The following is a 15,749-nucleotide window of genomic DNA, read 5'->3' as shown; positions in this document are numbered from 1 at the left end:
ATATGAAATCTCCATTGTTATTTCTTTCCTTGTTCCTGAGGGCCATAGAAGGAAAGAATTGCTATGTCATTGTCTGAAGTTCAAGTAGTCTTGGATAAGATCAATTTTTGCCTTAAAATAAATCTTTAGGTGTAAGATGGAGGTATTTAATCAGCTGTTTCAAACCTTTCCTTAATGTTTCTTTACAGGCTGCAATGAGTATTTCTTTATATGCTATTTTAAAAAGTAAGCTCTCATACTCAGTGGTGTTTGGTTGTTTTTTTACATCAAACCTAAGTGTACTTAAAATGCCAGTATGAAGCATTCCTATGGGTTGTTTTCCTGAAGAAAGCCAAAGTGTTGCTGGTATTTCTAAAAGAATTCTGTTCAAACCAACACCAAGCAGTGTTTGATTCAATGCAGTTCAGAGGTCCTGCCTATTTGGAAGGCTGTATGCTGGTGTCTAATTTAGGCTCTTTGGAAGCAATATCGCCACCTCTTTCTAGACTTTTAGAAAGCATACTTACTGTTTAGCATTGGGATGATAAAGCTTTTCAGCATGTATGTTACCTTGCAGTGCTGGGCCAGATGCAGTTGGACAGCGAACCATTTTATAACGCCAAATCTGTTTTAGTAAAGGAGTGCCCATTACCACTGTTCATGTACAAGTCAAACATCTTTCCTTTAATGTCACAAGTGAGTGGAACCTGGAAGAAAGAAAACAAAATACTTTTAATACTACAAATAATAGCATCCACAGTATGTTTTACCAGCTCCAGAATTGAGTATCTTTACTGTCCATAGAAAGGGCACATCTAGACACCACAGTTTCATGCTAATACCAGTAATATGATAAGCATTTCTACGGCTTTTGCAAAACATTTTAAACTCCTTTCTTCTCCTTCGGTAATAACATAATACAATTTCTTTAGAACCCTGATGAAGCTCCGGCCTTGTGCTTTCAGTGGGCATTCAGGAGCAACTGTGCCATGACAGAGCTACATAATCATCAAAGAATGATACAGTAGTTTTGATTGAAAGCGACAGTAAAGATTAATTACAACTCCCCTGCCATGGGCAGGGATGCCATCCACATGTATATCAGATTACTCAGGGCCATATCTAACCCTTGAAAAATTTCAAGGATGAGGCATCCACTACTTCTCTGGGCAACCTGTTCTTTTTCCTCATCACCCACTGAGTAAAGCATTTCTTCCTAACATCTAATCTAAATTCCTCCTCTTTTAGTTTAAAAATCTTCTCCTTTTCTTACCACTATCTGTCTGTGAAAAAAGTCACTCTTTCTGCTGAGAGGCAGCATCTGAGGTCTCCCTAAAGTGTTCTCTTCTCCAGGCTTTACAACCCCAGGTCTCAGGCTGTCTTCACAAGCGAGGTGTTCCTGCCCTCTGATCATCTTTGTGGCCCTCCTCTGGACGTGTTCCAACAGGTTATTGTCCTTCCCGCGCTGGACACAGCAGAGCTGGATGCAGCACTGAAGGGGGGAACCCATCAGCACAGAGTAGAGGGGCAGAATCCCCTCCCTCACCCTGCTGGCCACACTGCTTTAGATGCAGCCCAGGATGTGGTTGGCTTTCTGGGCTGTAAGCAGACATTGTTGGCTCGTGTCCAGCTTTTCATCCTCTAGTCCTGTGCTCTCACTGGTTTCTTCTCCCAGTCTGTACTCATCTAGGATTTCCCTGACCTAGGGGCAGCACCTCCCCTTGGACTTGTTGAACCTCATGAGATTCTCATGGACTCATTTCTCAAGCTTGTCCAGATCCCTCTGAATGGCATCCCTTCTGTTTTATGCTGTTCAGCTGCACTGCTCTGCTTTGTCATCTTCAAATCTGCTAAGGGAGCACTCCATCCCAGGTAACAATGACTGTAGTCTGCACTTAGACTGTGTAGGGAGTTGATAACTGCTTTGCCCTATAGCAGTTGTCTGCTTCATCTAAAGTGTCACACACTGGCACTTCAAGCAAGTGTCGATTCAACGGGACAAATTTTTAGTTTGGTAGTTCCAAGGAAAAAGCATTCACATAACTTCAAGTGATGGATGTTTTTCTCTGAATCAGTAGATATACTACTGATCAGAGAAAATTCTGACTGGCAAGCTGTAAGTCTCAGGAGCTTTGAACATTGCAAAATAATAAGAGCTCCCAGTTTTCCACATGTTCATTCCCCTATAAAGAAAGAAGACTGATGAAATCATAGGTGGAAACTGAAAGCCGAAGAGACTAAAGATGGATTTATAACTGCTCAGAAGAGCAGCATGGTCACCCAGCAAAGCATCTCAGATAAGTCTCATTTTCACTGATATTCTTAACCTTCCTAGTAAGAACTCTCGTGTAGCAAAATTAAAAAAAAAATCTATGGTCCTAAAATCATAACAATAATAAAATATTAAATGTCTGAAAGTGTATTTTCCTATTTTAGCTAGATACACAGCTGCTTAGGAAGAACACCTCCAGCTGTGCCAAACCTATGTTTTGATGTTAACCAGAGTGTAACCTAACATTTTTAATTAAATGTCTGATGATAATGTTCAGAAAAATCAGCCAGAATGAAGGGAAGAAGAAAAAAAAAAAAAGAAGCACACTGAGTACAGACTTAGTAAATAAACAGGAGAAGGTTTTTCTTTCATTAAGTCCTTTCATTAGGGGAAGAAGCTTTACTGGCTGGTAAGGGTATCAGAGAAACAAAGCAGTATGGCCTTAGAACATTTACACTTGTATGCTACCACACAACTTTCTGTCAAACTATACCTATAGGATATAGACAGAAGGAAAACTAATCAAAATTTCCACAGCACCCTATACAACACCAATGTTGTATCCTGTATTTTGTGTTTCCCAATACTCAGCAGTTTGAATATGATTCTGAATTACTCTTTTTGATAACACAGTCTTAGTTTACTCATTCAGGTAATCCTTGTGTACCAACAGCTATTCAAATAACAGATTATCACATATTTTAAAGATTCACCTTTGATATATTCAGAGAGTGCCAAAACCTCTACTCATCTGACAAGGAAATTTCTTCAGATAGATTAATGACTCTAAATTCATTTACTGCCAGGTGCTGTCTAAACAAGTTCCATTGGGAATGTCATAGTTTCCTTTTCCTGTGCACTTGACTAAGCACAAAAGTCCATGTTGTCATCTTCCTCCTCACCCTCAAAAAGTAAATGCCAGAGACGTGACATTATTTTTGAATGTAATGTTCTTAAATTACAGCACTGTCTTGCATTTGTTGTATAGTTTGGGACCTTTCAGTGAATCATGTTCTCATCATGCTAAATGCCAATTTCTTAATAATGATTATTCTGCTCTTGACAGAATTCTGGGAGTGGTTTAGCTGCTGAATCAGGAGACAACACGAGACTTCGTAAGAGAGGAAAAGTGCTGTGACATCCAGGTTGTGGAGATTATTGATAGACAACCTGAAAGTAGAAGTGAAACCAGAAGATTAGTTCTTTAACCTTTTTATTTGTTTTGTAAGTCTGTAGAGATATACAGAACTTGGCATTTTGATTGACATGTGGTAATTATTGGTTAGAATACAAAACCTTCCAAAACTAATTGTAGTGGGTTTACCTGGCTGGATGCCAGATCCCTGCCAAAGCTGCTCTGTATTTCCCCATCTCATCTGGACATGGAAAAGAGACTATAACAAAAGTCCCTGGATTTAGATAAGGGCAGGGAGACATCATTTGCTGATTACTGTCACAGGCTTGGGGAAATAATTTTCTCTGTGACCAGTCAAATCAGATTAGGGTTTTGACAAATAAAGCCAAATCTTAAAATCACCTTCCTTCCACCAGGGCCTAACTTTCCTCCCACTTTTCTCTACCTCCTCTCCCCCAGTGATGCAGGGGGACTGGAAATGGGGGTTGTTATTAGTTTACCACATGTTCTCTGTTGCCACTCATTCCTCCTCAGGGGGAGCAGTCCTCATACTTTCCTCATGTTCCAGTGAGAGGTTCCCTCCCACAGAAGGAAATCTGCCACAAGCTTTTACAACATGAATCCTTTCAACAGGTTGCAGTTCTTGCTAAATTGCTCCAGTGTGGATCTCTTTCATGAAGTGCAGTCCTTCAGGAGCAGACTGCTCCAGTGCAGGCTTCCCGCAGGGTCACCGTCTCCTTTGGACATCCATCTGCTCAAGTGTGGGATCCTGCATTGGCTGCAGGGGGATATCTCCTCCACTGTGAAACCTCCATGGGCTGCATCTCCTGCCTCTCCTTCAGTTACCTTAATGTCTGCAAGCTGTTTCTCTTATGTAGTCTCATACTTCTCTCTACTCTGGCTACAAGTTGTTCTTGCATAGTAATTTTTTTTTCCCCTTCTTAAATCAGAGAATCATAGACTATGCTGAATTGGAATGGACTTGTCAGGACCAGAGAGTCTAGCAGGCCCTGCACAGGACATCCCTTGAGTCACACAGTGTGCCTGAAACTGTTAGCCAATTGCCTCTTGAACTCTGTCATGCTTGATGCTGTGACCACTTCCCTGGGGAGCCTCTTCCAGTGCTCAGCCACCCTATTGGTGAAAATCCTTTTCCTAATATCCTGCCTAACCTTGCCTGACTCAGATTCATGCCATTTCCTCAAGTCCCATCTTGAGAGTGAAGAGGTGGCCATCTCCTCCTTTGCTGTTTTCTCACCATCGCTGATGGGCTCAGCCTTGGCCAGCAGCCAGGTCCATCTTGGAGCCATTTGGCACTTGTTCTGTTGAACTTGGGGGACACTTCTTGAAGCTTCTCAGAGAAGTCACCTCTGCAGGTCCTGCTCTGCTACCAAATCATTGCCACATAGACTCAAATGTAATAACTAACAAGTTTATTTTTGGGAAGCAGTTCAATACTTCTCCCATATTGTCTACAATTCAATTTTATTTACACCATCATCTTAAGAAGCATAACTTACTCTTCAATAAATATGCAAAAATCAGTATCAGCAGAACATTTCCAACTTTGTTTTTGTCTCTTACAGACATTCCTAAGCTTAGGCAATTGAGTTAAATTATTTTCCATGACTCACATAAGTCAATGGAGAACACTGATTAACTTCAGTCTAGTCACTACATTTCAAGGTCATTTCATGTGTTGACATTACTGAATGTTTTGAAATACCATCACTCCACTCCTGACGTGATAGTAACCATAACCATTTATGTCAGAAATGTTACACTTAAAGCATAGTCCAGTATAACAAAAAAAAGGCAGGACTTTTTTTCTGCTAGGAAGCTGTTTTTGTGCTGTATTCTTATATATTAGGATAAAAGAAAATGTTCATTTTCCACTTCCCATATTACACAGTTTTGGTGGGATTCTTATTTTTTGGGTTTTATCTCTTTTAAGTCAGTCTTATTAATACATCAGAAATTTTTGTGTGCAACCGTGACACTAGTCATTGTCAATACACATTGTGTATATGTACATAGTAAATCCATATTGATAGTTAGAATGCAGAATGACAGTTTATTTCTATAAAAGACTTTACAGCTTTAAGATGGGGATTGACAGACAGGCAGTTCTGCCTTAGAAAAAGTCTCACCCTCACATCTAATGTTGCCAATATCACAAGATATCAGAGCAAAATAGTAGCCATGCACATAAATCATTATATCACAGCTTGTGAATGGAAAAATGTTGTCATCCCGGTCACTCAGTTCTTTTAACAATCCTAGCAAGTTATGTTTGACCTGCTTGTCAAACTAAAGGGCAGGAAGGAAATGCACAGACAGTGGAAGTAGGGACACAGCACGGCAAAGACATGGAACAGGTCTAGAGGAGGACCACAAAGACCGTCAGGTGGTTGGAATACTTGTGCAGTAAGGAAAGGCTGAGAGAGCTGGTCTGTAAATCGTGTGTGTCCAGCATGTAAAAAGTAAGGCTTTGAAGAGATGTTATTGCAGCTTTTCAATACCGGAAAGAAGGCCTGTAGGGAAGACAGGGACAAATTTCTAAGCCAGGCCTGTTGTGATAGGACAAGGTGTAATGATTTTAAGAAAGAAGGATGGTTTAGATTACATTTATGGAGAACTTTTCTACAGTATGGGTGGTAGAACACTGGAACAGGTTGCCTAGAAAGTACTGAGTGCCTCAGCCCTTTAAACATTCCAAGTGAGATTGGATGTTGCCATGAGCAACCTGATTTAATTAAAGATGTTCTTGCCCATGGTGAGGATGTTGGATAAGATAACCTTTTTAAGGTACCTCCCAACCCAAATCGTTCCATGTTTCTAAAAGGCATGGTGAAGCATGTGCTTACCTGGACTTGCAGGTGGGCTACAAAAAGCTTCAGGCTTCCACATACACAATCTTTGTTGTACAAACCCTTGGTAGAGGAAATGTGGCTGTTTGAGGACACACTTTGCTTCTTAAAAGCACTGCAGTAACCCTAAAATAATTTGTATAATGTGGCTGTGCATCCATTTGCTCTGTGTGTTGCTAAAATTTGGAGCTAGTATGAGAATCTTAAAACAGAATTGAAAATTTACTGAGAAACAAATGATAATTGTTATGTGGTTCTATTTTAAAGTGAGGCAATGTGGGAGAGAAATCTTCAGCTGATGAACTGATTTGGCACCAAAGATGATACTAAATGCCAGAGGTCTGCTTCACATTCCTTCCTTTTCTTGTACTGTATGTTCTTGTCAACTCTATACTCCAAGTTGACTGAGACAAAAGGAGACAAGACTGTGAGCTTTTTTGATGGGAGAAGCATATGGCTGACAGAACTAATCACAAAATTTATGAAGACTGAGGGGTATCTTACCCAGCTCTTAAGCCATCTGCCTATAATTTTGGTGTTACAGCAAGAATTCCATCCAGACCTATATTGCTATCTTCTGACAGTGTAGCTGTTAAGTTGTTGAGCAGCCTGTATTCCATAAATAACCTTGTCCAGTCATATCTGAATTTTTTTTCTTAAACTAAGACTTTAAGATGCAGTGTTCTATCTTTATTTTAATGCTTGGATATCAGATTCTGAGCTGCTTGTCTGTCTCAAGTGGTTGGTGTTTGTTTAGCACGAAGTACTTTGTGACTTCTGCTTGTCTGCTCTCAAATCTTTGATACTTATCAAAACTTTATCAAAGGTTTTGCTGTTTTTTAAATTTTTCTTTTCTTTCTCTTTTTGTTACTTCTTTTTCATTTGTCAGAGATACCACTTCCATTATGAATCCCATGAAATCTTTGTTGCAGATATGTGGAATAATCACTTCCTATGAAGACTAGTTTTTCTGTTGTCTTGGCTAAAATAATGGATTAAAGATATTTCGTACTTCTGCATACCATAGAATAGTTTGTGGGAAAAAAAATGGTCCTGAAGTTTCACGTGCATGTGGTCTTTCTTTTTATCTAAACTGGTTGACTAATCCGTGTGGTTTTGACAAAAGTAACTTAATAATGTGTGTATCTCTGCTTGATTAAATTGAAGCTGTGGCTTTGTCCCTCTTGTAGCTGTAGCCGGGCATTCAAATGGATTAATGTTTTTCCATAATGCAGTGTTTAATATTTTCATTCTAGAGTATATCCTAATAGTGACTAGCCTACTGTATTCTAATCAGACTTTGGTTCTCACTGGTTTCTTTCACACCAAGAAGTTAGTGCTGGATGATAAGGAGTTACACTAACTACTGTGCTTGGTGTCTCTGGCTGTTAATGATAATGGAGTTTTTTGTGGTTTGCAAGTTTTAAAACATGGAAATGAAAAGAGGACTCCTTTGGCTTCTTTTCTCCCCAGGCACAATTTTAAATCATCGTAACAATTTATGAGTGACTGAATTTCTTAAAGATGTGTGTACCTACCAATGGATGACAGTTATGTAAAGCAATCAGAGTTTGACATACTTTACTGGTCTAGAATTGATGTGAGGATTTTACTTTTAATTTGAAGACTATCTCAAAATTACTTGATTTGACTTTTCAAGTAACTATAGTAATACCAACTGAGTTGTGAGGTTGAGAGATGTTTGTCCACTCATACAATCTTTAGTTTTTTATTTAAAATAATAAACCCTCTTTTCCCCTCCTTGTCCCAGAAAAGGTGCTGGCAAATGTAGTGCTGTGCAAGTGAAGTGAGTTTTATTTTTTGTTGTTTAGAAGTTGGTATTTAAATCATATAGGTAGGTATATCATATCATGTAGGTAAAGTTGTAGAATTTTCTCAAATATATATTCATTGGATGGGTTCCTGGTTTATAAAGTTATTGAATTCTAAAGGACGTGTTTGTTTCTATATCAATACCTTTGTAGTTCCAGAGCATTCTAACTAGTGCTTATTTATAACTGAAATATGTACATAAAAGACAAGATTAAAAAGTCTATGAAGGCACTCTGTTTTTGGCACTCAAAATCAGTTGATAAAGAATGAATTTTAATTTCCGATCAGCCAAACAATCCCCTATTTTCTGAAAAGCTCTGTTTCTCTTCCAACTGGCATAAAGTGTCCAATGTCTGTCAGTCAGCTGTCAGTCAGACTTTGCAGTATTGTGAGACTCTTGGTGTTGTGACGCAGTAGCTTTAGTTTGAAAGTACTTTATATTTGAAAGTCATATATCTTATTTTGCTTATTTCTGTTAGGTTAATAATAGTTTTGAAGCGCAGGAATAGATCCCTGTGTGGACTAATTCTTGGCACAAAGGAATTCCTTATTTAGTCTAAATCAGGACTCCATAGCAAAAAATTCAACAAGTGGCTAAAATGCTGATTAAAATTGGCTTCCAGTGTTATTAGGGTTCCTGTAAACTAAATTTAAATTTGTTTATATTGTCAACTAACCCCTTCTTTGTAGAACATTCAGATCTTTCATTTTCAGCATGTGTCAGATGTAATACCAAGTTACTCATGTCCGTGGTTAAGAACGAAACATGAATCTACTCCATTAGAAATGGAAAATCTAGACTGTAATTTTTCCATTCCTCTACTTGGCCCAGTATCTTAGAGAAAGCTCAGTGAACAGAACTGAAACTGTTGCCTGAACTTAAATTCTTATTCAATTCAGGTCAGTTCTGGTTGCATTTATTTTTTAGCTCATACTATGTAACACTTTCCCGTTAATGTTGTCTAAAGATTTTTTTCCTACTTCCTCTAATTATTAATTTAATATATCCGAATTTGGCATATCTAAAGGTATTGAAGTCCCTTACTTCTTAGAAAAATTGAACACTATATTCATGTGGGAATAGGGGTAGAGTTTTTACTGCACAATCACTACATCATTTCCATATCCTCCTGTGGTGAAACCGGGTATGTGACCAGTTCCTTACAGTGAGAGTATTTCAGCAGGCTTGTCAGTATAATCAGAATGTCTGAATGTCTTTGGCTGACAAACACCTTTAATAGAGTTTCTTATATCGTATGACTTCATATCTGTTTCTTGCTTGTATGAATATTCAAAACTTTCTCTTAAAATGTAAAGTTTGTAATCCAACATTCTAACTTTGTATAAACAGAAATAATGTATCACAGAATCACACAATATGTTGAGTTGGAAGGGGCCAACAAGGACCACCAAGTCCATCTTCTGGCCTTCATAGGACACCGGTGTGCAAAATCACACCATGTGCCTGAGAGCATTGTCCAAACGCTTCTTGAGCTCTGTCAGGCTTGGTGCTGTGACGACTTCCTGGGTAGCCTCTACCAGTGCTCAGCCACCCTCTGGGTGAAGGACCTTTTCCTGATATCCAACCTAAACCTCCCCTGAAACAACTTCAGGCCGTTCCTGTGGGTCGTGTCACTGGTCACCACAGAGAAGAGATCAGTGCCTGCCCCTCCTCTTCCTCTCACCAGAAGAAGGTGTAGGCTCAATGAGGTCTCCCCTCAGTGTCCTCCAGGCTGAACAGACCAGGTGGCCTCCGCTGTTCCTCACAGGGCTTCCCCTCAAGGCCCTTCAGCATTGTCATGGCGCTCCTTTGGACACTCTCTAGCCTTGCATGAGGCTGTTGTGGCACCAGAGCTGCCCCAGCACTCGGGGTGAGGCTGCTCCGGTGCAGAGCAGAGCAGGACAATCCCCTCCCTTGCCTGGCTGGCCATGCTGTCCCTGATGTCCTGAGGACACGGGTGGCCCTCCTGGTTGCCAGGGCACTGCTGACCATGTTCAACTTGCCACAGACCAGCACCCACTGGTCCCTCTCTGTGGCACTGCTTTCCAGCATCTCATTTCCCAGTCTGGATGTGCCCCATCCACAGCTGGTACTTACCCTTGTTGAACTTTATATAGTTGGTGATTAATTTGTGTACTCTGAACCTGAAAAGGTTTGCTAGATGAATTGATGGGTGTAGCTGGAAGGAGAGATAAGGAAATGAAGATTAATATCTATATATAAGCTTTGATCTTGTGGCATTTTCTGAAAATATGTTTTATTTCTGTGAGCTGATTGAAGATTGACTGTAATTACTTTCTGTTGCAGATGAGCCAACACGTTCCTTGAGTGGTCTTATCTTGAAGAATAATGTAAAAGCACATTTTCACAACTTTCCAAATGGGGTAACTGACTTCATTAAAAGCGAATGTTTGAACAACATTGGTGATTCCTCCCCCTTAATTAGAGCTACTGTAGGTAAGTTTGTTCTTAATGCTGTCCTCTGCATACTGAAAATGTTTCTTGTATGGGTGAAACTGTAGTAGGGATATAAAGAGTTACTAAATTAGTAAAATTTTTTGTTTCTCATGATTGTCACAACCTCACCATGTTTCAGTGAAATTTTTCTTTATTGTGGATATAAAGATGTCATACTTTAGATTCCTGTTATCTTAGAAGTGATGTAGCAATTCAGTTCATATTTCTTGAAATGTAAGATTTGAATCTTCCTAAATTTAGCTTGCTGCCAGCTTATATACCTAAAAGCAGGAACACGGTAAAGGCCTGACTTAAGAGCTATTGCAGTGCTCTGACTGCATTAATGAAATGCTTCTGTTAGCTGATTTTCTGCACCCCACCCCCTATATGCACACATGTGCACATCCCCTCACAGGATCATCACACCATGCGTAAGGCATTCCCATAAAGAGTTTCTGTCAGAAAACAGTAGGTAGGTGTGGTGTACATAACTTTCATAGTATCATAAAATCTTGAAATGATCTCAGAAGAGGCCTTAAAGGTTATCTAATTCCAATGAGAAGTTTTATTTGTTACTTGAATTTTTGATTTTGTAAATACCTTGTCTTGATAGACATCTTTCATAAAATATGCTTATTTGTATTTTTTTTTACTTAGTTCGAGGGGAAGTTGCTTTTCTGTCTGTTCTTTGATAATATGATTTCCTTCAATGTTACAGTAATTTTCCTAGTCTGATCAAAAACTAGAAAAACATAAAGTATGTGTTTGAATACTGAAAATGGGTATGGGTGTCAGTTCAGAAAGAAATTCAGCTTTTCTCAGATGACTCATCTTTTAAAATAATCTGTCAGTTACTATTTAGAATAATTTGCTTTTTCTATAGGATTTTTATAGGATTCCTTCTCCAGGCATTCAGGTTATGGACTAAAGACTAGAGGAAGTTACTCATTTCTTAAAGTAATTTCCTGCTGTCTTGCCAGTTGTGAAGCTGCTTTACTATGAATTCTATTAATGATCAATGTTCCTAATGAGAGTAGCAATAAGTCTTTGAGTGGCAGGTACTTTTTGAATTTCAGGTTGTAGAAGTCATGCTTACTTCTTTGTTCATAGGAGTTCTCAGTGGAGTACAACAGACCTAGCTAAGAAATTCTAGCTCCATTTGTTTTGCTATCTTAGGGTTGTTTGGTGATGGTCTGTGGGGTATTTTTTGAGGGAGCTAGAGGTTGTTTGTTTTCAAGCAGTTACTCTAATTTTTCCTGATGGGAGATGCTTGTGGATTAGTAGCTTAATTATTGTTCAGCTTTAAGTGATCTTTGCAGGGATTATTAGGCATATATGAACTCTGAAGATGAATAACAGCTGATGAATAACAGCTGCATGCTTGCATAAATGTTGCTGTTTCGCATGTGTTTGGCACCTTCCTGTTTGAAGTGCTGGATCCTTGTAGCTATCTGAGCTTGATCTAATACCCACTGGATTTTAGATACTAGTGAAGTGTAAAGAGGTTACTGTCTACCTAGAAGCCTTCTTAGCATGAGTTGGCCGGTGGAGATTAGGGCTGCTCTTTCTGCTGATTGGTTTTTGCAGTTCAAGCACTATCAATTTAATGAGTCAATTGCAAATAATATCTCAGGAATTCTGAGAGCAAGAACATCAAAATGGCATCAGAGAAGATTTAATGCCGTATTCACTCTCCTTTGTGGTCTCTAGCATCTAGTGCTAATCAGACAGAATGAGCACATGACTTGAGACCAAATGATAACTGCACATTGTTTTATCCTGACTTAGCTTGTCCTTATTCTAATCCCCAAATGAATAACACAATGTATCTTCTCTGTGCTGTTCACCAGTCGTATAGGTTTTAAAACCCCATGTGCTAATTTTGAAATATAGATTCAATTTGCCTTTGTTGAGGACTCACAAATCCACGAGGATGTAAATACATCTCCTAACATAAGATAAGTGTGTGCAACTGTTCTTAAAATTTTCTGGGGACTCTAGTCTGGGCAGGACCTTAGTATAATTCCCGATTGAAAGCAAGGAGGGTATAAAGGGTTGAAGTATTTTAAAGCAGTGGAGGAACTGGAGAGTTGAAAGCTAACAATTGCCCTTTAAGGGGGAATTTCATTATGAAGTTCAGCTTTTAAAAGTTAAGAAGTTCAGAAATCAGCTTCAGGAGTTACAGAGGCAAAGCACCATTTGTACAGAAAGTTTATAATGGCATGTATGGCCTGAATTGCAGGCCAGACCATTTCATCCTCTGAAACCAGTTCTGGGATCTTGAAAAGATCCAGCATATTGCATCAAAGGAATAATGTGAAATATTTATTAATTACTGCGTGTCCTGTCCAGGATGTCCTTTGTTCTGTAATGCTGTCCTTTATTCTTTTGTATTTAACCAGAATTTTTGCATTTTATTCCAAAGAAAAATGATATATTGTGAGTAGCTCAAGGCAAAAGCTTGGGAAACTTCTTCCATCACATTTTGCTTGGGAGATTACTAGTTGTAGTAGTGTTGACTTCTTCTGTGTAGTAACTGCCAGTAGCATTAAGGATTGTGCTAGCTGTTACATTTTGCATTGAGGCAAAATGGACTCATACAAATTCAGTTCTAGTTTATGAACAGCTTTCTCTATCCCTGTCACTTAATTGGTTTTTCCCAGGATTTCTATATGTGCTGGAAACACAATTAGTGATTCTTTGGGCTTACCTGTGTGTTTACTGGCTTTTACAGCTCCTAACTGGCTGACCATAGTGTTTAAGCTCTTAGTAGGTACCTTGGTCTTAGAATGTATCCTTAATGTTTTGCATGAACATAGTAAAGTTGTACACATGTAATTTATCACTAGGTTGTAAGTTTATTGAATGACACATTCCCACATTCATGCTTTCATCTCATAGTAAAAAAGGAAGTAACTTGGGATGGATACTCTGCATTTATTAAAGGTCCAGAGTTGCACAGTGTTTAGTAAATTTAGAGCCAAAACTGCCCTGCTGTGGTATAAATTATACAGATATATAAATGTTATAAACTACAGTTTCCTTAAGTGAGGTTACGTGGTGCTTGATTTCTAATACTTGAACCCTTCATAGCAGCAGGAAGGAGCAACCCACCTTTGCTGTTCAAAGCCCTTCAAGTAGCATTTGCAATTAAATGTATTTCCTCTTCTTATGCTTGCCAGTCCTTAACAAAACCATGACTTTCTTAGCTCTTTAGATATTGAGGGGAGAAAAATATGAAAAATGTATATGAAAGAAATGAAAGCATGTGAGATCTCATTTTCTCCATTCTTCTGTTTCTTTTAGGCATTCTGATAACAACCATTGCCTCAAAAGGGGAGTTACAGAATTGGCCTGAACTCTTGCCAAAGCTTTGCAGCCTGTTGGATTCTGAAGATTACAATACCTGTGAGGTAAGGAGATTTACAGAAAACAGAAGAGGATCCATCTGAATGCCATGATTTTTTTCTCTCTTTTTCTCTCTATGTATATGTATTGCGTGTACGTCTGTACGTATTTATACATGCCCATGTCTTCTCCTTGCAGAATGGTGGCTCAGATTTGATACTTTTTCTTCTAAATGTGCTCCATGTTCTTACTGTTCAAACAAATTTATTTTCTTTGTATAAAAGTGGAATAAGATTGCAGATGGATAATCATCATATCTCAGCTCAGAAGTCTCCTGAAATTACTGCTCTGTGATGCCTAATCTTTTAGGCGCCATTAGCATCATCAAGCTGGTGTTGAATTTTGTCTTACGTAAAAGTACTGTTCATTCTTTTTGTAACTTAACCTGGAAGAGTGATCAATTGCTATATCAAGGTGAAATGAACTGTTTTGTTTAGTCTGTATGAAGGGAAATAAGTAAATAACAGTTTTAAACTAATAAAAAATATAAAGCTCTGTCTGATGTAAAATAATTAAGATTGTGATCACAGCATTTGAATTACTTAATAATGTCTCCATGAAAGTGTGAAACATGTAGTATAAAGTGAACTTCAGATACAAATAATGATCCAAGGTGCCACATTGTTTTGTAGGGTTTTGTACTTTTTTCTCTCTGGAAAATTAAACTCAAATATATCTCTTTTGTCCCATAGTGAATCATGAAAGGAAATACAATTATATATGCAATTAACTTGGATACTTCTGCTCATCCTACTTACTTCTCAAATAAAAATTAACTTTTAAGTGTTCTTTGAAGTACATTTGGATGCATAAGCATCAAATCAAAATAAAATTATCACTTTGTCATTGCTGACTCCTCCAGCTTGAGAGCTGACAGATGCTCAGATGCGGGTTTAAATAAAATGCCTTTAAGAATATTTCAATTTAATCATTAATTAGTTATCTGCATTTACACTATTAATTAGCTACATTTACTGTGTTGTGCTGAAATTACCCATTCTATATGAAGTCTTAAATTTTGTTTTCTTCAGAATGCAAAAGAAGATACTTATTTGTTTATTCATTTTTAAACAGGGCGCTTTTGGTGCTCTTCAGAAGATATGTGAAGATTCTGCTGAAATTTTGGATAGTGATGTGTTGGACCGGCCACTCAATATCATGATACCTAAGTTCTTGCAGTTCTTCAAGCACAGCAGCCCAAAAATACGGTAGGTTTATGAGTTGTACTTACAGTTACCTGTTAAAATTCTTTTACATTAGCAGCAAGGCTGCTGTTTTGTAGATCTCTTTAAAACCTGCTTAGCTATTTTAAATGATCCTGCAGAAACCCACAGAGATTCCATGCATCAGTAATTTTCATTGTATCTTTGAATAAGCTGAACTTAAACTATGGAGCTTATCTTGATAGTTAATACGAGAATCTCACCTCTTCATACAATCAGTAAATGAATCTGAAAATCAAATAGCTTCTTTTAAGTTTTTGCATATTATTACAAAAAATTCAATGCTGTGCTTAGAACTTTTTATTCTGATTAGAAATAACAATTTTACATTCCTTTTGTAATGGCTTCAGCAATGGGAGAGTGAAAATTCTTTTGCTGACAAAAGTTTCTGATTCTGATGGAAGAAAAAATTCTGCATTTAACTGAACTTCCTGCTGAATCAAATTAAATGGATTCATCATCCCTACATTGTAAAACCATATTACTCTCTCCAAAGTAACAGTATAAAACAAAAATTCCAGAATTAAATTGTATTCTGCTAGTATTCATTACAAGGAACAAAAAGCTTTTA

General features: G+C 38.1%; 1 protein-coding gene across 4 annotated transcripts in view; it reads left to right on the top strand.

Annotated features, from left to right (window-relative positions):
* Positions 1 to 15,749, top strand: part of TNPO1 (transportin 1) — a 69,541-nt gene that overhangs the window by 26,398 nt on the left and 27,394 nt on the right. For all 4 annotated transcript variants that reach the window (XR_012578310.1, XM_074533681.1, XM_074533682.1 and 1 more), the window contains 3 exons: positions 10,398 to 10,547; positions 13,854 to 13,960; positions 15,030 to 15,163. Coding sequence is in view for 3 of the 4 variants with exons in the window: in XM_074533681.1 (XP_074389782.1) it covers positions 10,398 to 10,547; positions 13,854 to 13,960; positions 15,030 to 15,163 (391 nt within the window). In the remaining variant the exon portion in view is untranslated. The remainder of the gene's footprint in view (positions 1 to 10,397; positions 10,548 to 13,853; positions 13,961 to 15,029; positions 15,164 to 15,749) is intronic.

This window comes from Zonotrichia albicollis, chromosome Z, assembly GCF_047830755.1.
Source record: "Zonotrichia albicollis isolate bZonAlb1 chromosome Z, bZonAlb1.hap1, whole genome shotgun sequence".
Lineage (NCBI taxonomy): Eukaryota > Metazoa > Chordata > Aves > Passeriformes > Passerellidae > Zonotrichia > Zonotrichia albicollis.
The sequence above is the reverse complement of the archived record's forward strand: the minus strand, read 5'-3'. Positions and strand labels throughout refer to the sequence as shown.